This window comes from Pogoniulus pusillus, chromosome 4 (genome assembly GCF_015220805.1).
Source record: "Pogoniulus pusillus isolate bPogPus1 chromosome 4, bPogPus1.pri, whole genome shotgun sequence".
NCBI classification, from domain to species: Eukaryota; Metazoa; Chordata; class Aves; order Piciformes; family Lybiidae; genus Pogoniulus; species Pogoniulus pusillus.
Genome location: NC_087267.1, coordinates 33,318,606 through 33,345,048, shown reverse-complemented (window position 1 = coordinate 33,345,048; position 26,443 = coordinate 33,318,606). Strand labels below are relative to the sequence as shown.

The 26,443-nt window shown below is 38.8% G+C and overlaps 2 protein-coding genes across 6 annotated transcripts in view; one reads left to right on the top strand and one right to left on the bottom strand.

The window, feature by feature from the left end:
• The window catches only part of CCDC146 (coiled-coil domain containing 146), a 97,349-nt gene that overhangs the window by 62,328 nt on the left and 8,578 nt on the right, over nucleotides 1–26,443 (bottom strand). For all 5 annotated transcript variants that reach the window (XR_010302128.1, XM_064142542.1, XM_064142541.1 and 2 more), the window contains exon 2: nucleotides 21,722–21,879. Coding sequence is in view for 4 of the 5 variants with exons in the window: in XM_064142541.1 (XP_063998611.1) it covers nucleotides 21,722–21,879 (158 nt within the window). In the remaining variant the exon portion in view is untranslated. The remainder of the gene's footprint in view (nucleotides 1–21,721; nucleotides 21,880–26,443) is intronic.
• FGL2 (fibrinogen like 2) lies at nucleotides 8,666–13,218 on the top strand. Its single transcript, XM_064142918.1, has 2 exons — nucleotides 8,666–9,413; nucleotides 12,028–13,218. Exons 1-2 carry the CDS (start codon nucleotides 8,666–8,668, stop codon nucleotides 12,732–12,734), a joined length of 1,455 nt encoding a protein of 484 aa, XP_063998988.1. The 3' UTR covers nucleotides 12,735–13,218.

Here is a 26,443-nt window from a genome sequence, read left to right as displayed (position 1 = left end):
CAGCAGAACTAGGGGTGTAATTCTGCCCCTGTGTACAGCACTGCTGAGGCCTCATTGTGAGCACTCTGTGCAGTTCTGTAACCGCTCTTCAAAAACGATATTGAGGACCTGGAGTGGGTCCAGAGGAGAGTGATGAGACTGGTGAGGGGGCTGCAGGGAAAGGCTTATGAGGAGAGGCTGAGGGAGCCTGGAGGAGGAGACTCGGGGGGACCTTACCACTCTCTACAGCTACTTGAAGGGAATTTGTAGTAAGGTGAGGGCTGGATTCTCTTTCCAGGCAACTTGTATCAGAAGGGCACGGCCTGAGGCTGTGCCAGAGGATGTACAGGTTGGATGTTTGGAAGCACTTCCTCTTGGGAAGGGTAATTAGGTGCTGGAACCGACTGTCCAGGGAGATGGTGGAGTTGCCATCCCTGTTTAAGGAAAGACTGATGCGGCACTTAGTGACACAGTCTAGTTGATGTGGTGGTGTTTGTTAGATCATAGGCTGGACTTGATGATCTCATAGGTCTATTTCAGGTGGAATAATTCTGTGACCAAGCTTGTTAAACAATTTCATTGCCTCTATTCAGAGGAAACAAAATTCTCAAAGGATTATTACATTTTATAGTTTGTATACACTAGGGATTTTAGGATAGCATTAACCACTTGGCAGATGGCTCTTCTGGCCAGTCTTCTATGTGAGGTTTGGAATTTTCTCTCTTCTTGTTTATTTGAAAAGCTTTTCTTACCTTTTTGGGTAATATTTAAATGTTTAAACATTCAGTTAAGTGCTTCTCTTTGAACAGCAAGCTCTGTATCTGTCAAAATCCTCACAAAGTCCACACCATTTGGACACTTGCCACTTAACTCAGGTGTTTCTTAACCTGGGGAAAAGGCAATCCCTATCTCCCTTTCAGTGACCCCATTTTCAGAGTTTATTTCTAGATTGCAGAGTGACAACAGGTAGAAGTATGCTGAACTTATACTCATGACTCTTGCATATTGCTGGCTGTAAGTCTCCATAGAGTCTAATTCATCCTTTAGAAGAGGTGGGCTAAGGCTATCTGCTGGTGTTTGACTTGCCTGTACCTGATACCTCCAAATTGCTTGGACCCATGATAATATGCTAAAGGAACAGAAGCCCATTTTTCAGAGCAAGTTCATAATTGAGCTTGCACTTGTGTCAGAACAGTACAGAACTGGAATGGAAAACAAGGAGCATCTGCTCCTGGTCCTCAGAATCACCCTTGCTATCAACTAGGACTGATAGTGATATGCTACTAATAAAATCAGCACACTAATGTGGCTTTGAAATGGACAAAATGTTACAGCTTATATTGTTCTCAATTTCTAGGAAGTTCTATGGTTTCTCATGACTTCTGAAGGTCATGACTTGGCTACTCCAAGACAGGGCATGCAAAAACTAAAGAAAAACAAAAATCTACAGAGGTAGTATTTGTAACCTGTGGCAATAGGTTTCTCTTGAAAACAAGCCCAAACTAACAAGAAAACTGCTCTAAATAGAATCATGCCCACTGACAGAGAATTTAACAGTTTGTAAGGACACTTCCATCTGACTTCCTGAACAATAGACAGGACAAGTTTTGTCATCTTTATCACTTCTGCAACAGGACTCAAAGTAGGCACTTAATTTTCAGAATATTTTGTTTACACAATTTCCTATTACAATATACATTAAAGCAAAAAATTAACCACATGTAAGATAAAAGAGGAGCAGATTTGGAAAAAATAAGGCTGGGAGGAATGGATGCCATGTAGTCTGACTTTCTGCTCAAAGCAGGGACAACTTCAAAGTAAGACCAGGTTACCTCAGGGCCTGTCAACCTCTGAATAAGGGTGCAGTGGCTGAATGAGTATTACCTCAAAAGAAGACACTGACTTCTTCTGAAGCGCACTCAGTCTAAATGCTACTAGCTTACTTTCCCTCACATAATTCTTCCAAACCATGCAGTTAAATACATATTGCCTTTAGAATTTAAGAAGCACAAGGATGGCAAAAAGGGATGCCAGAATAGAAGACAATAATTAAGCCAGTGTATTTAAGATTCTGATTCCTTTTAATAATAAAATTTAACTCAATAAATAATTTCACACTGCTTTCCAGCATTTATAAGAAACATGGAACACCCTCAGTGAGGTTCTTACTAGCCTTTGAGAATAGTGGGAGCCAATGATGACTAACTAGCTTAGACCAAGCAACAGATGTTTAGATGACCTAAACTCTTTTTTCACTGTGAAGTGATGCATCATGATTTATATATGTCCAGTAAATATCACTACATAATTTTTATTCTGTCATCTATATTACTTCTTTTTAAATATGCCTCAAATACCCATACAAGGTTATAAGGGCTTATTTTATATATCAGGGCTTACACAAAGTTGGAAGACTAACACTTTTTAAACTATTTAGACATTCTCTACTTAGCAATATTTCAGGCTTCAGCACATATTTCTAAGTATTTTAAGACTAGAAGATATAAATCCCTAATTCAAAACTGTAAACATTAAACCATAACTTGCAGCTATCAGTATTTCAATGAAATTCTGCATTCTGTTTTGGAGACTGGAAAATAGTGAAAGCAAAGATGGGAATAGTTCCAATTAGTAAGGGAAAGATATGCCTTGTTTAAGGGTTTATTCCATCAGTTTAAAAATAAGGTGGAATCCTGATCTATACCTAAATACATACTGACAGGGTAAGCATGAGAAACCCCCAGGAAAAGCCCATTTATTAGCCTTGCAAGGAAAGAAAGATTTGTCAGTGAGTTTTCTTAACATTTAATTTAGGTGATCAAAAACAGTGCCTGAAGCTGTAGCTGCTGGCTGCACAGAGAAAGTCCTGATGTTTGTAATGAGCAAAATTACAAAGTTACAAATATGTTCCTACATGTTATCACAAACGATTCAGATGTTAAGCTGTTTTGCCTTAAAAGTATTATTTTACAGGAAAAAAAACACCATTCTAAGCCATTTCTGTTTGGAAGCTAAAATAATTCAAATAATTTAACAAAGTGATTTTTTTTTTTTTTTGCTTCTCATTAAATGCTTCAAAACTCATTTTGACCTCTTTACAAGAAAACCATAAATGAAGATAATATGAAGCTGTCATTTACTTTTAAAATACAGTCTAAGATTACTTTACAAAGTGAGGGTATGAGGCTTCCTGTCCATGAACTTTGCCCTCTAAAGGAAAGTGGCTGCATTGGTTTCAAGTAAAACAAGCCAATAGTACAGAAGACAAAAGTTAGATGCTAGAAAAATGAGACTGAGAAACTAATATTTGCTCACTACAGTTTGATCTGGAGTCTTTTATAATGATATACCACTGAATGGCTCACAGTCTGCTGCAAAGTATTTCCCATTAAAAAAGCTATATGCAGATGATGGCACGTAAGACAAAACTGAGATGTAAAGGTACACCTGAAACCCACTCATACACCCTTATGGTGGATACAGCACTGTAGTGCTTACGCTGAATTTCCACAATTTCACTGTTTTAATTACAGATAGATCATCCAGGCATTCTTTAATGAAAAATAAACTGCCAAAAAGCCTTCTAAAACTAACAAATAACTAGGGAAAATAATATCATTAATCCTTTCTCAAAGCATAGTTCATAACAGTAGCTTTGTCCTCCAGTTCATGGGAAATAGCAATCCCTATGTGGAAAATACCAAACTCAGACATCATCAAGATGATACAGCGGGTAAGAAAACACTGCAGCTGGTGGCCAATTGTGTCTTGCATGGCCCAGTAAAAGGAAGTAGAAGAGACTGGTGAGACAGGCATTTCAGGAAGGAGAAAGCTGTCCTGCTGTCACCTGTTTGACTGTGGATCTCCAAAAGCAGATGTGGAACATCTAATTCAGGCTTACACAGGCTGGTTTCATTAGAGGACATTTACAGGAATCAAAAAGGAATTTTGCCAAAAAGACAGAGCAGGGAAAGGCTTTTGCATTTGGTGTGTCATTGTTCTTAGAGTGCATTCTGCATTATTTCCTCCATAGACCTGGCCAATCACAGCATCTTCTGTGGCTATAGATAAAGGAAATACTAAGGAGTACATTCCAGGTTTTGGGCAAGCAAGTCTAGATGTCATTGGAGAAACAGAAGGAACAGGAACTTAGCTCCTGGATGTCTTCTCTACAAATATGGTCTTCACCTTAACAGAAGCAGTGATATTTTTGACCATGTGAATTTCGTAATATGTATTACATTTACAATTGCTTATCCAAACATGTGGTCTGCTACTGACATACTCTGTGTCAGTATCACCTTTCTGTCTGTTAGATTTCATAACTAAAGCAAAGATCAACTTAAACAGATAGAACAAGTATCCAGGTGGATTCCCTATGTCATCTCTACCCCACTGGCAGTATCAACAGGCAAAATCAAATGGCATAGGACTGCCTTTGCACAGTTTGATGTGTTCTCACAGACACATGAGGAAGCAGCACAGGAAGTCCAGTGGACAACATAAAGACTACTTACTTGATATATGACTAGTGAATTGAATAAAGCAAAACAATTAATCAAAAAGAATCCTAAACCAAAATTTGTTTCTAGTATAAACTTCTGGTATATATTCCATATTGTGGGAAAACCTGCAAATTAATGTAATTTGCCCTCTTTCTCAGCCAAAACATGTCACAAGTCTACAAAACACATGAAAAATATTACTATAGCAGCTGAATCTTATCATGCCCCACCTCTGACACCAAAGGGGTTTCTATGAATGAGCCCAGATGTGGTTCAGTTTTGTTCATCCCTATAACCCAAGCTGCTTACATGAACTTGGATGCTTTGCAGCAGCTTTACTTCAGGAGATGTTAACTCCCAGCATGAAGCCAGAAATCAAGCCAAATGGCGAGTGATCATCTTTTAAATAACCACATTCACTAAATTAATATCTGCCTACAGCCTTAACTTTGCTGTTTTTCTATTTGACCTACATTCCATTATCTGGCAGAAGAAAAAACCTCTGCTCTGGAAAATCATGGGAATTGTTCATGCTGCTTTTGATAAACTTTGAATAAACAGTTCTCAGACAAGTCTGTTAAAGCAAAACATATTGCTTCTTTAACCTTGCAGCTATGGGTAGTTCTGGGAACAGCATTAAAATCTTCAGTAGTACAGCGAGTTCTCAATTATTTACTTCATCTTTAGGAAGGTATGTCTGCAAGATCCCTCCACAGAAGGAAAAATAGATTCCTAGAAAGAAGACCATAAGAGATTAAAAGCTACTTGAAAATAACCTTTAACCAATGTAAGTGTTTGGTACAAAATTCTCACTTGTGGATATCAGCTGTTATTCTGTTAGATCCTTTTACAGTCAACAGATTGGCTTTTGGGCTTTGTGATTGTTTAACTTTTTTAAAGTTATAGAGAACCCTCTAGTGACCTAGAAAAGCCCTATCTGGGAAGAGAATTAATTTATAAACAAACTACAGTTCTCAGTTTTGATATGGTCCAACATTTTTTTCTGCCATTACTCAACCTGCATCACTATCTCACAGTTTAAGATTGCTCAGTGTTCCTTCTAAGGATAAAGACTTAGTTTAGAAAGTTTGCTTCATTTATCGTGAGGGAGATAAGAGACAGAAAACACTAAAAGAGATGTGACATACTACTTTGAGTGCCTAAAGGAAGAAAAGAGATCTGACAAATTGCTGGGAGTGAGTACTCCCTGACAAACTAGGAGGCAAGATTAGTCCTCAATCACTTCTCCGGGTATGAGAAGCATACGGATACCTGGGGGAGAGTCAGGCTTTAAACAGACTGTTGATAATGCAGCAGCAGAACAGACTAATAACATCTGGAGGATAGCAGAGCATCTCAAGATTACAGAAATCTTAATTAATGGAGGAGGTAAATACCCCAAAACAAAGGTATACAAATGTCCAAAGAATGGATGTTTTGAATAAAGCTGTTTGAAAAGCTCAGATATTTCACATCACCTCATATTAATATCTGATTTTTCTGCCCTTCTTGAAGTTACTAAGTTCTAATGATACTTCAGGCTTTCAATGCAGCATAATTGTATGCAAAGCAGTCATAAATTATAACAATAGTTGATATGCATTCAAAGCATTACAAGGCAATTAATAAGATGTGGTCTGCCCAGGATAATTATTAATTACAGAATCACAGCCAGGTTTTGAAAGCCTCCAGAGAAGGTGACTCCACAAACACACTGAGCAGCCTGTTCCAGTGCTCTGTCACACTCAAAGTAAAGATTTTCCTCCAGTTCAAGTGAGTTTTAGTTTGTACCTGTTACCCACTGTCCTATCATGGGCCACCACTGAGAAGAGCCCAGCCCCATCCTCATGACCTCCATCTTTAGATATTTATATGTGTTTATAAGATCCCTTCTCAGTCTTCTCTTTTTCAGGCTAAGGTACCCCAGGTCCCTCAGCCTCTCCTCTCCAGTATCCTAATTGCCCTCATGGCCATCCTTTGGATTCTCTCCAGCAGTTTCCTGTCCCTCTTGAAGTGGGGAGCCCAGAAGTGGACACAGTACTCCAGATGCAGCCTCACTAGGGCAGAGCAGAGGGGAAAAAGAACCTCCCTCAACCTGCCGGTCACTCTTAATATACTGCAGAAGAGCATAGTCCTTCTTGGCCATGAGGGCATATTGCTGACTCATGGTAAGCTTTTTCACCAGCACTCCCAGCTCCTATTCCACACAGATGGTTTCCAACAGGTCAACTCCAAATCTGTACTCTTACTCTCCAGGTGCAGGACCCTACACTTCACTCTCCAAACCTGTCCCATGTCACGAGTCACTGAATGTCAGCACAGCCTTCTGGTGTGGCAACCACTCCTCTCTGTTTTGTATCATTCACAAACTTGTAGAGAGTACACTCTGTTCCTTCATTCAGGTCAGTGGTAAATATCTTGAACAAGGTTGGACCCAGCACTGATTCCTGGGAAACACCACCAGACAGTCCTCCAAATTGAACAAGTAACAGTGTGTAGGGAATGCGACTTCCCAAATAACTGGGATTAAGGAATACATATATTTCTAAAGCCCCTCCAAAGAGCTGATAGAGCTTTTTTCAATTTGACAGGAGCAGCCATACAGGAGAACAAAATATGTGATTTTAGACTGATAGAAATAAAAATCCCATAAATGAAAAAAAAATTACTCACAACTTAAACAAATTTAATCTGTTACAAATGCTTTAGTTTTGATGCATTTTAAACAAACACAAAGTGATGTCAATACTGTAGACTCATGATGCAGTCTGAGGGGAATCTTTCACCTCCCACGATCTGAATGGGAGAGATATGCAGGTTTCCCATCTAACTAAAAGCACCATGACAGGTTCTGGGATTCAGAATATAGCAGAGGTAGATTCAAAGCTCATTTCCCAAAAATGTGCCCAGGCCATTGTGCTATGCAGGAACCCAGAGCAATTGTTGCAGGTTAGACAAGTAGTTTTTTTTCACTAAGCCTCCCTCCTATTCTGCCAAGTGTAACATTCCAGAGATCATGAACTTGCAGAGTATCTGTGTGACTAATTTGTTTAATGTTTAATCTGTATTATGACCAATTTCAAACAGAGTTTAGGGAAATGAATTGTTCTAACTGAACTAATTAAACAGTAATGGGTGTAAGGCTCCTTTACCCACACAAGTTATTTATCTCTTGACTGAGTTCTAAATGCATGGACATGGCAACAGAGCCCTGCTTTGGGGCACAAGGGAAAGCACACAGATCAACAAAACTGCAGAGGCACCATGTGAGAATGGCCACGGTGATGCAGAAGAAAAACCAGGAAGCACATGGCAGTTGTCACCTAGAGTTGAAGTGTTCCATCTAGTGTGATTAGTCATGCAAAGCACATGATTAAATCTTAAAGTTTACACAGGGGCACAAAAAAAAAAAAAAAAAAAGAGAAAAGCATGAACCTAAAATCAGGAATATAAAAAAGAATATCCTAACCTGATGGGCCCACAGGAACTCTTTCACTACCTCTCTGCCTTGCTTTAGATCTGGAATTCAGGACATTACTCGGCACACCAGAATTTGCTTTGAGTTTTCTAGACAATTAATCCTGCAGCTAGGATCCCACTCAAAGAGGGATCTGTGTGTGTGTGTTTCCCTCAGTTAGGTTCAATAAGAAGTACTCAGAAGTAGCTAACAATTAATTTTACCTGTAATGTGTTACATAAATCATTAGTAGTCCAGATAACTAGTTTAAGCAGCTCCAGGCAAAATAGGAAGGAGAAAGTGGTGCTCATCCTCCTTAGTTTGTAACTCTGTCCTGAAAGATGTTTAAAATCAAACCATATGTGTGTTTCAACATGGGGAAAAAAGGGAGCGAGTGTCAGTGAACTATTGCTGCGATGAACCTCGGGGAGAGGGGCAGGCTTTCGCCTTTTCCACCTGCTGTGGTAAAACCAGCCTGGTTTCCAGAGGCAGTTTCAGAAGACTCAAGAAACAGATGTTAAAGAGTGCTATAACACAAAGCTAAGTGATTAGAAAGAAAAAAAAAATCCATGTACGACAAGGAATGAAATTAAACTGCCTAAGTGATCAGCACACATACATTCCATCCTTTTGCTCACATACAGTAGTTCTGAGTCAGGAATGCACACGGTGACGTGCTGCTCTGGGAAGCACTACCTCCTTCACTCTATTACAATCACTCGTGATGCAAGCACTCCCACCCATTTCTGAGAACAGTGGAGGCAGTCTGATAACTCAGAGGCTTCAAGCCGCCCTTATAAACTTGTTCCACTTTTGCATACTTCCTCATACTGCTAGCTTCTCTGTGAAGATGAAACTGCTCACTTATTTAGTCTTGCTGAAGGCAGCTCTCCTTGTTTTAACAAATGTCTTTGCAATTGCTTCAGAAGATGAAGAAGCAGCCCAAGAAAAAAAAGGTGCTGAGACTTGTCCTATAAAGCTCAAAACTAATCGCAAGTGTGATGAAGGAGAGGATTGTCCCTATCAGATAAATTTGCCTTCGATGACTATCCAGTTACCTAAAGAATTCAGACTGCTTGAGAAGACTCTCAAAGAAGTACAGACCCTTAAAGAAGCAGTAAACAAGCTGAAGAAATGCTGCCAAGACTGCAAGCTGCAGGCAGATGACAATCAAGAAAGAGACAGTAGTAATGAATTTCTGCTACCCAATGCAGAAAATCCCACAGAAGACAGCAAAATCCAAGACAACAGAGTAAAGGAACTGCAAAGCAAAGTTAACAGAATGGCAACCAGCTTAAAAAATGCAAAGAGCCAGATCCAGACACTGCAGGGTCACATAGAGAAGATGAGCCTCATAAATATGAATAATGTTAAACATTATGTTGACAACCAAGTGGCTAATTTAACATTTGTTGTGAACAGTCTGGATAACAAATGTTCTTCTAAATGTCCAGCAATGCAGCCAAGACCTGGTACGTAGCCTGTTAATTATTACTGCCTGTATAAGCTTTCTCTGCTTTTCAAAAATATTAGTTTAAAAAAATTAAACCTATTTTAACCAAATGGCTGTGCTAGTAACTTCACAAGTTAAGTGCTTGCTCTTTTAGTGTTTATTTGTACTGTTGTAAAACATTTCAGCTGCTGCAAGAGGGTTTCTGAGAGCTACAGGTGTTCAGTTCCTCCTAGAACTGCACCTTGCTGTGTGATTTAAAACATGAATTTTCATGACATTTCACTTGCAACTCAGTTACTAAACATGAAACTTTTATTTTATACACCATGCTACCCTTCATTAAGGATATTAAACATCAATGGATGACACATTTTCTCTTTGCATGAGAAGGGGGGAATTTTCTTTAGTATGTCTTACAAAACTCCATGGGGTTTTTTTTAATGTGAAACTGAAGAGGTTTGTAAGACATTATTAAACACTGAGTGAATTTAAGTGTTTAGTTTTTAACAGATTGATAATAAAATATTGTTTCTATCATCACAGCAAATATCTAAAAATGTTTATCAACAGTATTTCTCAAGAGAGTAACATATGTACTATCATTGTCATACTAAACCCTAACCATGAAGCTAAGGCATAAGCAATATGAAACAGAAAACAGGAGCTAGCACTGACAAATTGTCCTAATTAAAAAAAAGGAATAAAACTAATAATTTCTTTGTAATGTTGACTTACTAAGGGAAGATTGAGAGTTTTTTTTTTAAGCTATAAAGTTTTTATATCACATACAAGAATCTCTGAACAAACCCAAGTGACTAGACTGTGTATCTACCACTTTGATATCATACACATGATGATAGGGCTCTCTAGAGACTAAGCAGAGGAAGATTAGTCTGCATTGTCACATTTAAGCCTTTGTTGCTTAGCACTGAAGTTTAAAATCAAACTCTTCTTGTGTCTACCCATGTTGAAAATTGTAGAATCTACAGATGGTACACTGTCTGTACAGCTGAAATTCTTGAAAATCTGACAAGAGCAAACACACAAAGGTACTGCCTTGAGTATATCAACAATCATTTAAAATCATATATAAATCAGTATGAATAAAAAAATAATTCAGATGTGAAACATGGACAAGAAGAATGAAAGATACTTGGTATATTGATAATGGGCAATGAATCAAATTGAAATAGTTTTTCTTAACAGGTTAATTTGAGATGTTTCTCACACTGAGTTGTCGAACACTGATTATGACCATGTATATATTCCTTATATTTTACAGTAACTGATGCCAAACATTTTGTAGCAATATATTTATTATGAAAACTAGCAAGGGTAGCAGCTACAGCTTCTTCCTACACAGAAGCTGTTCCTGCATCCATTGAAAATTAACAAAACTCCATTTAAGTAAGAGTTTAGGTGGATTATAAAAGCATTTTGTCTGCAATTAATACTCTTTGGCAACATCCACCCCAAAACTTAGCCCACCAATGTACAGTGAAATAAATTGTGGATTTAGATTCGGCCTTTGAGACTCTAATTTATCTACTTTGTGCTATCACAGATGCCCAGTTTTCTGTACTGGCAAACAAGGACTCCTAAGACTTATTCCCTTCTGTAGACTACAAACACTCATCCCTTTCAAGTACTTTGTTTAAATTTCCTAAGGAAAAAAAAAAAGGCAATTCAAGCCTAGAAATTAACATGTCCATAAATTAAAATCTGCACTAGGAGTTAACATTATGGTTTTGATTCTTCACTCAGAACCTCAGAGCTCTCTGTATCACTCACTTAAGAACACACTGACTGGATGACATTGCAGATCATAAAGAGATTTTCACTCTGCCAGAAAAACCTGCGGGTATTTCTCCTTTGAATAAACTGCATCACCCATAGTTGCACAAAAGCTGCGTTAATGGCCAATGCTCAAACTTTTCCTTACTATAAAGCTAGCAATGCCACATACACAGGAGAGCACTGTCACTTTCGTAGCTTCATCTTTCCAGGAATCACAGTATTACTACAATAGATGAGACAATTTGATTATTTTTTGTCCTTCTTCCTGAAGTACAGTAAACATTCCTAACAATGCTATGTTCTGTACCAAATGATGACAATGTAACAACAGCCAGATAAAAGTCATTTCCATATGGACAAAGCTTTTCTCTAACATACTGCTGGATGAAGATATTTAAATGACAGGCAGGGGTTGATGGTATACTTTTAAATACAAAAAGCACCAAGTGCGTAACCACGAAACATTAGAAATATGGACTAAAGAAATCAGGCTGAATTTACAGAACTTAATGAAGAGGAAAAGCAGACAATCAAAATGTCCTAATATTAAGCAGCTTTCATTTGAAAGAAGTAATTTAAATGGGGTCTGTGTGTGTGGTGTGTGTTTGGACAGGTATCTCACACAGTGACCCTAGGTGGCATCTATAATAGAGTAAATCTGATGGGAAAAAAAGCAGTTTCTGCCTAGAACTGAAATTGGTTCAGGACTATTCCCTACGTAGAGGTCTCCTCATTTCAAGTTCTGTATGTCACATCAATCTGGGTACAAAACTGTGTTTATTTTGAAATGGCAATGATGTTTCTATTTCTAATAAGACTATCTGCTCTTCCACCAGTAATACAAATAATGCAGAGAGACTGTGCCGATCACTATATGGCAGGCAGAAGAAGTAATGGGCTCTACAGAATTAGCCCCGACTCCAGAAATGCTAGCTTTGAGGTTTACTGTGACATGCAAACACAAGGAGGTGGCTGGACAGTGCTGCAGCGGCGTCAGGATGGTAGCACTAACTTCAACAGGACCTGGAACGACTACAAAAATGGCTTTGGAAACCTTAGCAGGGAGTTTTGGCTGGGGAATGACAAAATTCATCTCTTGACAAAGAGCCAGGAAATGCAACTGAGAATTGAACTTGAAGATTTTGATGGTATCAGGGAGTATGCAAGATATGAACACTTCTATGTGGCCAACGAATACCTGAAGTACCGACTGAGTGTTCACGGCTACAGTGGCACGGCCGGGGATGCCCTGCGCTACAGCAAGCATTACAACCATGACCAGAGGTTCTTCACAACTCCAGACAAGGACAATGACAGGTATCCTTCAGGGAACTGTGGAGCATATTACAGCTCAGGCTGGTGGTTTGATGCATGCTTGTCTGCCAATCTCAATGGCAAGTACTACCACAAGAAATACAAAGGTGTTCGCAATGGCATTTTCTGGGGTACGTGGCATGGTATTTCTGACGGTATTCCCAGTGGATACAGGCAAGCCTTCAAGTCAGTAAAAATCATGATCAGACCAAAAAGCTTTGTGCAGTAATTCTATACCTTTTTCTTAACTAGTTTGCATTGGATTGCACTCAAAATCATACTTACTCAGTATTATACTAAGAATTCAAGTATTCAGTTATATTTGGCATAAAAGAGCTCCAGACAAAACAGCACCCTGCCACATGCAGTTTTAGAGATGGTCTGACCCATATCACTTATTAAAAACAGCATAAATATTTCTGAATAGTTCCTGCTAAAACTATTCGAGTCTTGGTATCTTTATGTAAATGTTCTAAACATTGCTTTTGGTGCTTTTACTGACTGTGATATACCAGTTGGCAAATGGCCTTCCACAAATTGTGTGTGAACAAACACCTACATTTTAATCCCAAAATAAGTCAGAGGGATCACAGGACACAAGATATTAGGGGTTGGAAGGGACCCAAGAAGATCATTGAGTCCAGCCTCCCTGACAGAGTGGGACCACACAATCTAGCACAGATAACTGATAACAATTATTTTTCAACACTTTGAATGAACAGCCTCACTTTGTATATCATCTATCCTTCACAATTTCACAGGTATACCAGGGCAACATCAATATCATTAAGTGCTACAAACTATTATTTGTATAAAGACTAGGAAAGAGAAAGCCACAAAGTTTGCCCAATGACATGAAAAAAACACTCCAAACCTTGAAGAGGACTTAGAAAATGATGATGATTCCTCAACTCTTACCCCCTTTATCAAAGATTATTCAAAGAAGTTGGTGGTGGAATTGAATAAATGCAAGTGGAAATAATGTAGAGAGTATGTCAAGAAAGACAACAGTTCTTGCTCATGTTGGTTCCTCCACTCAAGCTCAAAGTCATACTGCCATTTGTGAGACGAAGAAGCTGTTACGTAGATTATTGCACAATTCTGTAGGCAGGTAGGTTGGAAGAAGATATATCAAGAAGAATCCATGCCTCTAAATACATTCAATAAGAGTTTCCAGGCCATTTTGCTTTCTCCTGGGGCCTTTAGGCAAGTTAAATGCTACAAGATGACCCTTGTAGACTCCATTTCTCACTTAAACACTTCTCATTCTTGCTACCATTAGTATTTAACATTATAAGAAAGATTATGAGTTTTTGTAAGATACAAGAAGATTGTGTTTCCCTGCTCTGAGCCACAGAAACATGAACAACCCACTGTAAATTACAAACAGAACAGAGAACATATGAAAGACTTTTTTTCTCCTAAAAAGTAACAAATAAAACAATCAAATTTTCAAATACATCAGGAAGTGCAAATTAGCTCTTGCTCTAGATAGCAGGCTCAAATGTGGCTACACATGTCTATTGGTTACCCTAGGAAGGACAAGGTTCTGTATAACTTCAGTGACTGAGTGGAGATGCAGTTTGGCTTAGCAAGAGGCTATTTCACTTGTGCCAATCTTCAGATGCAGCTCAACTATACTAAGACTGTAATTCTTTACCAGTTCAAGTGTGGTTTTTACTGGCGTTGCCTTTTTGATTAAAAGTGACATACCAGAAAAAAAGAAGTGCTCACCTCACCTAATGCTTTACAAAGACAACCTTTACTGTTTTGTAAGATTATTAAAAGAACTCTTTTGGTTACAAGCTATGCAAATATGCAACAGTGGCAATTGGTAAACTGTAAAATATTAATATATATTTTAAAGAAGTAAATACTTTGAATGATAGCTCAGTGTAAAATGTGATTTGGTTTAGTTTATTTCCATTTTAAAGACTAATGAAAAATTTTAATTCTAAGATGTATAATCTTTGCTTGAGAACTTGTTTTGAAGTTACAGAATATTTATTTAGGAATAAAAAAATTGTCTAAATAATACTTTTTTTTAAAGAGGCAATTCATGACATTGGTTAGAAGAGCAAACATCTGTTTGCATATGGTTATATTTAAACATTTTGCATTAAATGCACAATGTGCTCCTCTTCATTATATGGTAACTAAGTATGACTTATACCTACAGCTTCTACTTGAAAATGTCATTTTCCTGCTAAGTTGTTAGAAAAGAAAATGTCCCCTTTTTTATCTTATTTAAAGGAAACACTGTAAAGCACAGACATTTTAATAGACTAAGCAAATGTGACTAACATAAGCTACAAAACCCTGTCTGACTTTTTTTTTAAATAAAAAAAACCAGTGTGATTTTGTCACATACATCTGAATGTTACCTGCCTGGAACTGTTGTAGCTGATTCTTCAGCAGTGTGTACTAGCTTTACGAAGTGTAACTCCAGCTACTTGTTGCGAGCATTATTTTTTGTTTACTTTGGTGTAATAAAATTAAGTCACACTGTTAAAGCTGGACTACTGTCATAGATGTTTATGGGGACTATCCAGAAAGTTTTCATAAGTCATTTTATTGATTTTCTGTGAAATTTGAAGCAAAAAGAAAACTTCGGATGTCCAACAAAGTGGACATGCAGGTCATGCTGCTGCAGTGCGACGTGCTAGGAGAGTAACTCCTAGCAATGATAGCTCTGTTTTATGACACTGCAGCAGCCAGACAGTATCAAAGACCAAAATCTCAGATATCTTTTGGAAACTATTCATATTTTGGAAGAGAACAAAGTAATTGCCCAATCGAGAGTTTACACAAACCTAAATCTTTAACATGAAAGAGAAGACACAAACTCATCTGGATTTTGTATTACACACAACCTGTCAGATCACTGCAATTTTCATCAAAGCATGTGCACAGAAACCATAATCCAAATTAAGAGCATGCCATTTTTTATCCAAACAAAAGCATTGGGTTTCTGCTTAATGTTCAATAATTCAAAACATGTATTGCAATTTAAAGAAAAGATCTATGTAGCACTGATTAGCATATGAAAACACTTGTGGGTTTGTTCTTGCTAAGACTTACATTGTGATTTCTAGCGAAGATTACTAACAGCAGGTTTGCTAGCAAAATTCCTATGACTTGTTTCCAAAAAATAAAGGCACAAACTCATCTGTTCAATGTGATCAGCCAAAAGACTGTAATGCCTTGGCTTTTTATGCATTGCTTTACAGAAAAGGAAAAGTAAAAATTCAGACAGACAGAGAAGAAAGGAAAATAAAGTCTGAAAATAAACTCTGAAAGCAGTGATTGACGTTTTTGTTCTTTTTTTTTAAATGCAAGTATCTGTTTCCTTAATAGCATTTTTTGGGAAACACTGCAATGAAAGTCAGAGAGTGAGCTGAAAACAACACAGTTTGATAATTTGTTGGAGAATAAACTGAAATTTGTATGTGATTATTTTCAAAAGGAAATTAAAATGGTTCTTGACTCATACAGAGACCACCATGTTTATAAATTAAAACAAAATCAATTAAGATAGAAAGGTGTCATCTTGACTCTAGCTTCTCTGATTTTATGTCACAGGAAGGTTGTAACTTACCATTTTCCACAGAGTAAAACATAAAAACTAAACACTGGCCTGACAAGAAAGAGATTTGAAATAGATTTTTGTAAGTCAACAGATTTCTGTTCTTCTTTGTAGGAGAGAGGTGAAAAACAGTAAGGTATATATGAGCCTGAAGAGACAGACTTAATTTTCAAAGAAAAATGGCTGAGTAATATGGTCCACAGGCCCTGCTCAGTGCTAACATTCCACTCACTAAACTGATCTCTTTCATTCACAGCTTTAATTAAACTTTTATGGAGCTATAATACTTCTGCCAGAAGTGAACTGGCTATTGATCTTAATGGTAACCAGAAAACAGTGGTTTAAGATGATGTGTCAAAGCTAACCTTCACACAAGTCATAAGAACAAGATATGAATCAATATCCTAAGTTCATAATTTTTTTTCTGATTTCACTAAAAAAAGAATCTGTTTTGAAAATAATAACTGGTAAAAATATCTCAAATTACTTAGTTATGTGCATATAATCAAGACAAATAGTAAGTCTAATTCATATTACACTTGTATTGAAATGATACACCAGCATTTAGAATCACACAGGAGACAGTATGTTTTACACACGTATTTTTAAGCAATTACATGTAGCCAGTGAGTTTTATGGAGAAGTAGACTTCACTTCTTCATTTCTTTCTTTGGATAGATTCACCTCCTATATGCTAAACACAAAAGTAAGTAGTCTTCCTCACACAAATCTTTAAGGCTGTTTTCATGAGTGTGATGGTTTGGGAGTTACCCACCCCCACTTAAGAAAATCACCCAGACTAGACTCAGCCAACTGGAGTTAAAGAATGAAGGTATATTTACAGCTTAGCTCAATATACAAGCATATATATACAAATATATACAGTTATATGCAAATTACAAGTAATACAGAAACACAATATCCCTCCCAGAAACAATTAAAGTCTCCAGGAAGGCTCCCGACCCAAACCCCCTTCCCCCTCCCTCTTTCCCTTCCTTCAGAAATAACCAGATCAACCCACGTATATGTCAGAGGCAGCCACTGAGACCAAACCACCAGAAAGAAGGCACAGCCAGAAGTGAGAGCTGAGAAGTGTGTGAGAAGTGAGTGTCTTATCTATATTTTGACTAGTTGCATTTCTCAGCAGAAGAATGGGTGATATAGGGTACATGGGTTTTTTTTTTTCTTTCTTCTCACAGCTAAGGATTTAATTTCTCTCAGGAAAATATTTCAATTAGCCTCAAGCCAGCACAATGAAGAGTATTTGGTCTTAGGTTTTTTTAATAAGTAAACCAGATATCATCTTTTTATCATTTAGAGAAACCTAATCCATATAAAATGATTCTCCAGCACTGGACATTCTTACTGAATACATTTAGTTAACATCTCTCTGATGTTCTCACCATACAATTCTGTCGTAAAGCATCATAAGTCAAGACAAGGTAGATATATTTTGGGTGCGGAAAGGGGATGACAGCGCTAGCTTTGGAACATAAGACAGCAAAATGCTTTTCTCACTGAGTCTTACAAGCCTCAGAAATTGTTGAGTAAAGGCCAAAAGACAAAGAGATGCTGCAGTCAAAGATTACTCCTTCCCCTAGTCTTAGAGCTTTCAGGAGCCGCGCTTCCTCTGTGTGGCAAAAAATCTGCCCTTGCCTTTAAAGCAAGATAGAAGAAATATACTTTTGAAAAACAACCAGAAATATCACCTGCTTTGTGGTAATCAGAACACACCCAGCAGGTTACTGACTCTGTGTTTCCCCACAATGTCACCTGCAAGCTGTAAGAAGAGCCTCTGGATAGAAAAAAAGCACATTATGTTGTCTCTGTTCCCGTTCCTGCTATCAAAAGACATCTGTAAATCCACCCCACTCCTCCACAGTTTCTTATAGGAGTTACCACAAACTGGAACAATCCACTCACCTATCACAATGACTGCTCTGTTTAATGTTCACTATGTAAACGACAGCTTGCTTGCTGAGAACTGCTGCAACTGCCCCAGAGACTCCAGCTTTTATCAGCCCTGTAACCCCACATTATCATTCCTGACTCTCCAAATGACCCTATCAATACAGTTAAAACAAGGTTTATTTAGTTAGCAGGCAGATTTCTATTGGTGAAGGTGAAGGCAACCTCTGTTTTTGCTGTCTATATTAACATACTTACACAGCTTTTATATTGTGTCACAAGCCTTTGAAGCATGAAATGCGGAATGTGCCAGGTTCAGTTTAAGTAAAAAATGTTGTTTAGGTCCAACAGCTGTCTTAGGATTTTTACATTAATTGAATGCATACATGTTTGGAGAATACTGAAACAAATGATCCACTGCCATGGTTACCACACAAAAATATACTGATGATCATGCTTTATAAGGATAGAAATAGAAAGCACAGACAATCACGGAATCTTAGGGATTGGAAAGGACCTCAAAATATCATCCAATCCAATCCCCTGACAGAGCAGGTCACACAGCACACTATATGTGTGCTTAGGTGAACAGAAACTGGAACGGTGCTCATGTTAAAAAAAATTACAATTTCTGTCTTATAAAGTTTTTAATTTAAGGAGGTATTGACTTTACTTTTTTATAAAGCAAAGTTGCCTACACCTACCATTTGACCTAAGTTAGGAGAGGACTAAAACCATTTTGTTAGCAGCAGAAATTATCACAGTATCAACAAGGTTGGAAGAGACCTCACAGATCATCAAGTCCAACCCTTTACCACAGAGCTCAAGGCTAGACCATGGCACCAAGTGCCACGTCCAATCCTGCCTTGAACAGCTCCAGGGACGGCGACTCCACCACCTCCCCGGGCAGCCCATTCCAGTGTCCAATGACTCTCTCAGTGAAGAACTTTCTCCTCACCTCCAGCCTAAATTTCCCCTGGCACAGCCTGAGGCTGTGTCCTCTTGTTCTGGTGCTGGCCACCTGAGAGAAGAGAGCAACCTCCTCCTGGCCACAACCACCCCTCAGGTAGTTGTAGACAGCAATAAGGTCTCCCCTGAGCCTCCTCTTCTCCAGGCTAAACAATCCCAGCTCCCTCAGCCTCTCCTCGTAGGCCTGTGCTCAAGGCCTCTCACCAGCCTCGTCGCCCTTCTCTGGACGCGCTCAAGCATCTCAATGTCCCTCCTAAACTGGGGGGCCCAGAACTGAACACAGTACTCAAGGTGTGGTTTAACCAGTGCAGAGTACAGGGGCAGAATGACCTCCCTGCTCCTGCTGACCACACCATTCCTGATGCAGGCCAGGATGCCACTGGCTCTCTTGGCCACCTGGGCACACTGCTGGCTCATGTTCAGGCGGGTATCAATCAGCACCCCCAGATCCCTCTGTGTCTGGCTGCTCTCCAGCTACTCCGACCCCAGCCTGTATCTCTGCATGGGGTTGTTGTAGCCAAAGTGCAGCACCCTGCACTTGGAGCTATTGAATGCCATCCCATTGGACTCTGCCCATCTGTCCAGGTGGTCAAGGTCCCGCTGCAGAGCCCTTCTGCCCTCCAACAAAGCCACATCTGCCCCCAGCTTGGTGTCATCTGCAAACTTGCAGATGACTCATCCAGATCATCTATGAAGATGTTAAAGAGGATGTGGCCTGATCCTTGAGGGACACCGCTAGTGACTGGCCGCCAGCTGGATGTGGCACCATTCACCACCACTCTCTGGGTCCGGCCCTCCAGCCAGTTCCTAACCCAGCACAGAGTGTTGCCATCCAAGCCGTGGGCTGACAGCTTAGCCAGCAGTTTGCTGTGGGGGACAGTGTCAAAGGCCTTGCTGAAGTCCAGATAGACCACATCCACAGGCCTCCCCACATCCACCATGCGGGTCACCTGATCATAGAAGGAGATCAGGTTGGAGAGGCAGGATCTGCCCTTCCTAAACCCATGCTGGCTGGACCTGAGCCCTTTGCCATCCCTCAGGTGCGCAGTTATTGCCCCCAAGATAACCTGCTCCATCAGTTTCCCTGGCACTGAGGTCAGGCTGACAGGTCTGTAGTTCCTGGGTTCCTCCATCCGACCCTTCTTGTGGATGGGGTTCATGTTGGCCAGTTTCCAGTCTCCTGGGACCTCTCTGGTGAGCTAGGACTGCTTAGAAAAGTCTGTCTAGACTGACAATGTTAGATTGTTTGAATGCTATAGAAGAAATGCATGGAATACAGATACTTAGTATCTCTACTTGAAAGATGTAAATCAACCTTTATATGGTTTTCTCCTCTTTCCTGCACCTCAGATGAGGATGTCATACCATTTAGTTTTATTTCAGTTGGGGAAGGGAGAGATCTCATACTAGGCATATGCTTCCTGCTGACATATCAAAAAATTAACTGTAACTGAAAATATAAAGAAGAAATATGGGAGTAGTTGGAAAATAAAGTACTCTCTATGGTGCAGTCTCCATACTTTCAGTAGACAGGAGGATTTCTGCACCAACTCCCTTTAAGAGTTGAGCTGTTCTGGACTTTTGCAGCTGCCTTGGACTGAGAAGAAAAGGGGTTTGTGCAACACCAAAAGCTGTGAGCTCTTCGTATACTGGCACTGGACTGCAAGCGAAAATCTCTTTCCCTCCTGTATGCTTCACTTGAATGCATAAGAGTTTAGAGAGAGAGAGACTGTGCAGCTTCATGCTATGCTCAGTATGACCTAGTAGCAGGACAGGAAAGGGGCAGTCCTATTTTCCTCTTCTCTACAAATTCTCAGCCCTTCCTTTCTACTGACCTTAGGATAAGGCAGAGAGTTTGCTGGGCTAGCAAACCAATCTGACAGATACAAGCTGGAAAGAGCCCAAGACTGAAAAAAAAACTTAAAGTAAGAACTTTGAGAAAAATGTGAAGGGTATAAAAGAGATGCACCCTTTTATTATAAAGAGAGGGGAATTGGACGCTCTCCACTCTCCTCTGGGAAAGGCAAGAAGAAAGCTGCATCCACTCCGAAGGAAAATTTACAGTTGTATTTAGGAAAAAAAATATTAAATACTCTGGCAATGCAAGATAAAGTGCAGGGAAAGGACACCCAAAGAGCTATCTCCATCAACAAAAAATGTAAAGAATAATTTAGACAAGTACTTCAGTGCAAATTCTGGATTAGATGATCTCTTAATGTCTTTTCTGGCATTACATTTTGAAGGCTTCAATTTGATCTGTACTTGCTATCTTACTCGTAGAATACCAGAACTATTTTAGACTTTGTAACACATAAAATTCAGCAATGAAACAGAGTTCAAAAAAGTTTCTTCTACCAGCATCAGTTATCAGTGCCTCAGGAGCCACTTGCCTTGGATTTTTCCTACATCTGTTGAGTCTTTAATTTTTTCCTGCAGTTACTGAGTCTCTAAATTATGATGCAACTACTTCTGTAGCTAGAATACTTCAAAAACAAGACCTCTCTATTCTCATTCCTCTTAAGGCCATGATCACTGAAAAAACAGCATGTTTATTAGGCACATCCCACCAAGAACATGACCCATGTATATTTCTGCTTCACAAAATGTTCTTTCCAGTCAAGAAAATACATCAGGGAAGTTACAGATAGCCTGTGATTATAGCCTTCAATTTCTAACAAAACAGACATTTCAGATTAATTGATTTGGACAGAATATGCACTGGTGTAGGAATTAAAGGTTGGGGTATGTGGTACCTCATCCAAAAACTGGAATGCAGGACTTGCTGTTACATCAGTGGATCCCTCATCTCGGCTATGAACTGTTGGAGATAGAGCACAGACAGGTTGGTCCTCGATGTCCAATCCTGTGTCACTGGAACTTTCTTCACTTGCCTGACTCATAGTTTGAAGTTCTAGGAAGTAATAAAAATACCAAAATAGAGTTAATTAGCTCCAGGGATATATAGGACTGTGCAAGACAAATGTGCAGTGTAAAGAACACAACATGGACATGTGAGACCTATGTCCCAACAAAACACGTCACAACATGAGCCAACTAGGCATGTCTATAGTTCCCACCCTGTCAAGAGACTTGTAAGAGGCTTTCTATCACTCCATCATGAAGTAGTTTTTAATTCCTCTAATAGCTGGAGTTACTGTCACATAAACATCAGACAACACAAAAAAACATTATGTCTTAAAGAACAAACACTAAATAATAAGTTTAAGCCAGAAACTCTCTGGGGCCATCTAGATCAATCTGCTCAAAGCATGACTAACTTCCAAACTAGAATGGGTTGTTCAAAGCTTTCACTAGATTTTGACAACCTGTTAAACTGAGGAGTCCAGACACTGCTGTGGTGGTTTAGAGCTAACCCTCTAGCCTGATTCTAAATTATAAACAAGAAATAGGAACTATCACCACAGTTGCCTTCAGGCAGGTCCTTATAAAGGAAATGCCCAAGCAGATGTGATTCCCATAGGTATAACTGCTACAATTTATTTAAAACCTTACCCAAGAATGTGTTTTCCCCCCTCTCACCATCCAACATAAGCCTAAACTTCATAGTGTTCCTTGACCTTGCAGAAAGTAATTACATGTAAAAAGAACCCTTTGACAGAACATAGAGATCTTGAGGAGAATCACAGAATGTCAGGGTCTAGAAGGGACCTTGAAAAATCATCTAGTGTAACCCTCCTGCCAAAGCAGATCTAACTTGTGTGAGCAGTATCACTGAAGTTATTCACAGCTCTATGTCACTGTATGGCCAAAATTAAAAAATAAACAAAAAAAACCCAAACAAATCCTGAAACCATACAAAATGAGAAAGTATGATATATAAAATCTGAGGAGGCAGAAAAACTCTGGGAAAAAAAATATTCTGAGATCTTCTCCTGTCAGAGCTCCTACGTAATATTAATATTTCAGTTACGTACCAGGTTACATTTTTAGTATCTGTGACCTCTGCTTAAACAGACTCACAGTATCATAGAATTGTTTGGGTTGAAAAAGCCCTCTAAGTTCATCAAGTCCAATTGTCAAACCAGCACCACCATGGCCATTAAACCATGTCCCCAGGTGCCATGTCCACACATTTTTTTAACACCTCCAGGGATGTCAACTCCACCCCAACCCTGGGTAGCCTATTCCAGTGCCTGACCACTCTTGCAGGAAATAAATATCTAATCTAAACCTCCCCTGGTGCAACTTGAGGCCACTGCCTCTCATTCTATCACTTGATACCAGGTAGAAGAAACCAAATTGGGTAATAATTCAGCCATTCTCATAACATATTGGAGACCCTTCCCTTTTAAAAGGCAACTTTTTAGAAATCAAGGGCAATCACAATTAAAACTGTAATAAAAGTGAGATGCAATTTTGAGAATATTTCAATATTATATGATTTCTCCTATGAACAACCACAACAGTTTTACATTCCACAGCCAGAAAGCTGTCAATTAATAAAAATGCATTTTCTTTTCTGTAATTGTGGAGTGAAAATAGATATAAAATATTGTGTTGTGTGTATCCACCTTTGGAAAAGCCACTTGTCTATAAAGATGGGGAAATTTAAACTGGCAAGTTTATGACCTTCTTTAGTCCTGTTTGGAATTCCTTCTGGAACATTTTGACTTTTAGAGAGATTTTTAGTGGCTGTGTTTGTTTATGGGAGAAAAAAAACCCAACAATTTCATGATCCCTCCTGGAGAAGTCAAAACATTGTGAAACAACTGTAAACACCCTGGAAGCCAAGAAATAAACTCTGAAATACTGTACACAAACATGTACACACATTTAGAAATAAAACAATTTTTAATCTACAAAGAACTACTGAATATTTTAGCATATGCATGTCTTGAGCTGCTGTATTGTTTGTTCCTCTAAACCTATTTGAGGAATCCAGACAAAGGAAAAATCCCAGTGGCATTAAAAAACGTAGTGGCAGAAACTCAAAGCAGAACAAGGCCAAACCCTGTGTGCCTCATGGGTGTAAGCATTTTTGTCCATACTTGTATGTGAAATGTACAGTTGATGCCAGTCAAAAAATACACTTCCTTGCTCTACAAGTCACCAAGACTCAAACTTGCTGGGCAAGGAGAGAATAAAAACGATCTTCTGAATCTGAAAAGTTTCTAATACTATGTTAAGGCACAACTAGAAACAGCCAAGGCAGAAGAACAACTAGGCACCCTTAGCTACTGTGGTATGATTAAAAGAGGGAAGTGGAGACTGTAACAAAAGATACAAAAGATTATGAGACATTACAATAATTTTAGTGTTCTTCAATTATCTACTACACAATTAAATTTAAAGTTCAGCTTATATAAAATCAAGTTCAAAAGCAAAATGGAAAATTTGTAGTTTTGCAGTATCTGGGAAATAAACAGTCTAAGCCAAATAGAAATCAAGGTTGGCATAATTTCCAAATTTACAGACTAGTTCAACAAATACCGATGTTTTCAAACTGTAGAACTTCAAACAATCTCACAGACTTCATCCAACACACAGAACTGCAGGGGAATGGAATTACAAGTCTGTTTTGGAATTCAGGTCAAATCAAACTGAGAAATATCTTGTGAAACAGTGTCAGGATAGCAATAATAATACAAGCCTGAACTAGGATTGCCAAAACAAATGCCAGGGCTGTACTTCAGAACCTCTCTGGCAAACAGCACTGTTGATAGCCAAGACAATGCAGAATTCATGTAGGTGACAATTAACTGCACTGACTTTTTGCAGAGCAATAGGCACCAAAAGTAGTGAACTCTCATTGCAAATATTAAGAGATGCAGCTCCATGTATGAAGATGCATCAACCAGACTGATTAAGAAGACATCAAATGTATAAAAAATTCTGTTGAGGGAACTACACTTCAAGTGATCAACTCATTAACATATACTAATTAAACCCTTTGAGCTTTATCCCTTGAATCTCAGGCATGACCTCATTGCTGTCTACAACTACCTGAAGGGACACTGTAGCCGGGTGGGGATTGGTCACTTCTCCCAGATAACCAGCAACAGAACGAGGGGACACAGTCTCAAGTTGTGCCAGGGGAGGTATAGGCTGAATGTTAGGAGGAAGTTCTTCACAGAGAGAGTGATTGGCATTGGAATGGGCTACCCAGGGAGGTGGTGGAATCACCATCCCTGGAGGCGTTCAAGAAAAGAGTGAATGGGGCACTTAGTGCCATGGTCTAGTTGATTGGTGACTGGCTGATCTTGGAGGTCTCTTCCAACCTGGTTGATTCTATGATTTGTAAATTAAAATTAGAAAAATAATCATGTCCAGAAGTGTCAGGAAGATTTTTCATATCAATTACCCAGTCTTATCCTTCAAATCCAACCCGAATCTGTTGGTTTAGGTTTGTTGTTTTTTTTTTTTTTTTTTTTTTTTTTAATTATAAGTATGAGAGGGGAAAAAACAATCATAAAGCAGGCTATTTTTCTTTCTCACTGTCACAGAATTAAAGGTATGAATTAAGCATGAGAATAATATTAGTTACAGTGCCAATGATGGAGGCAAAACTGTTGCATGTTGAGAAGTATGTGTTAAAATAATGTCTTTCTATTTTAGTAAAACATTTTTTTATGAATGCACATTCAAGGAAATTTATTAAACTGGTCTACTAACATCAGGCCAAACTGTGAAGTCAATGAAAACAGCAAGCACTTGTGTGCTCCAGAGGAAATCCTCATGAAGTGTTTGATTACCAGTGTCCCATGTGGGTTCATAATTGGATTTACATATGGCACAGTAGGCATTGTCATATGTGCCACTTTCCTTCTTGATGGAAATGATCCATCTCTTTCTTGCCACACAAATCTGACCTGTGTCAGTTAAAATGTATTAGTTAAGCTGGTGTAGACACATATATGCTCCAACTCACACAGAATAATTTTAATAGAACACAAGTCTAAGGTTTAGTCAAGTTTAAACAAAGAGGTGTAAATATGCATTAAGCTGAGCTCAGGCCATAAACACAACTCTCCTTCCACAAACAGCTGCATTAATGCATGTTATATATTACTTTCATCTCTTCCTCCTTCCTCTACACTTATTTGCAAGAGGATCAGCTTTACAACTTTCTCAGGCAAAATCAGCTAAGGAATCAATGTTATGAACTCAACCAGCTAATTTTTCTAAAAATTGCTAAGGAGCAGCTTCCCATCTGCCTGAAGGTAGTGAAGATGGATGGAGGCAGATGCAGTTCCCAAAGCAGGGAGGCATGACCTGAGTAACCAGTGCTTTTTTTGCTTTGCTTTGACTCTGGTTCCTTGATGCCACCTTGTTCTTTTACTGGATGAACCACTGAATAATCAAAACATTTCTATGTGTGGCCGTTTGAGCTGATCCTCTAGCTCAGACATAGGGGAGAGATGAACATTCCAGGGATAGGCCACATAAATGGCAACAATAGATAAATTAATATAATTTCATTGGAGCATCAAGAACTTAATGTCTAGAAGCACAGT

Excerpts from the sequence above, each read along its gene's own strand:
- FGL2 (XM_064142918.1), top strand. The coding sequence starts at position 8,666 with ATGCAAGCACTCCCACCCATTTCTGAGAACAGTGGAGGCAGTCTGATA. Across the intron at positions 9,414-12,027 it reads AGCAATGCAGCCAAGACCTG|TAATACAAATAATGCAGAGA; the intron begins GTACGTAGCCTG and ends CTCTTCCACCAG.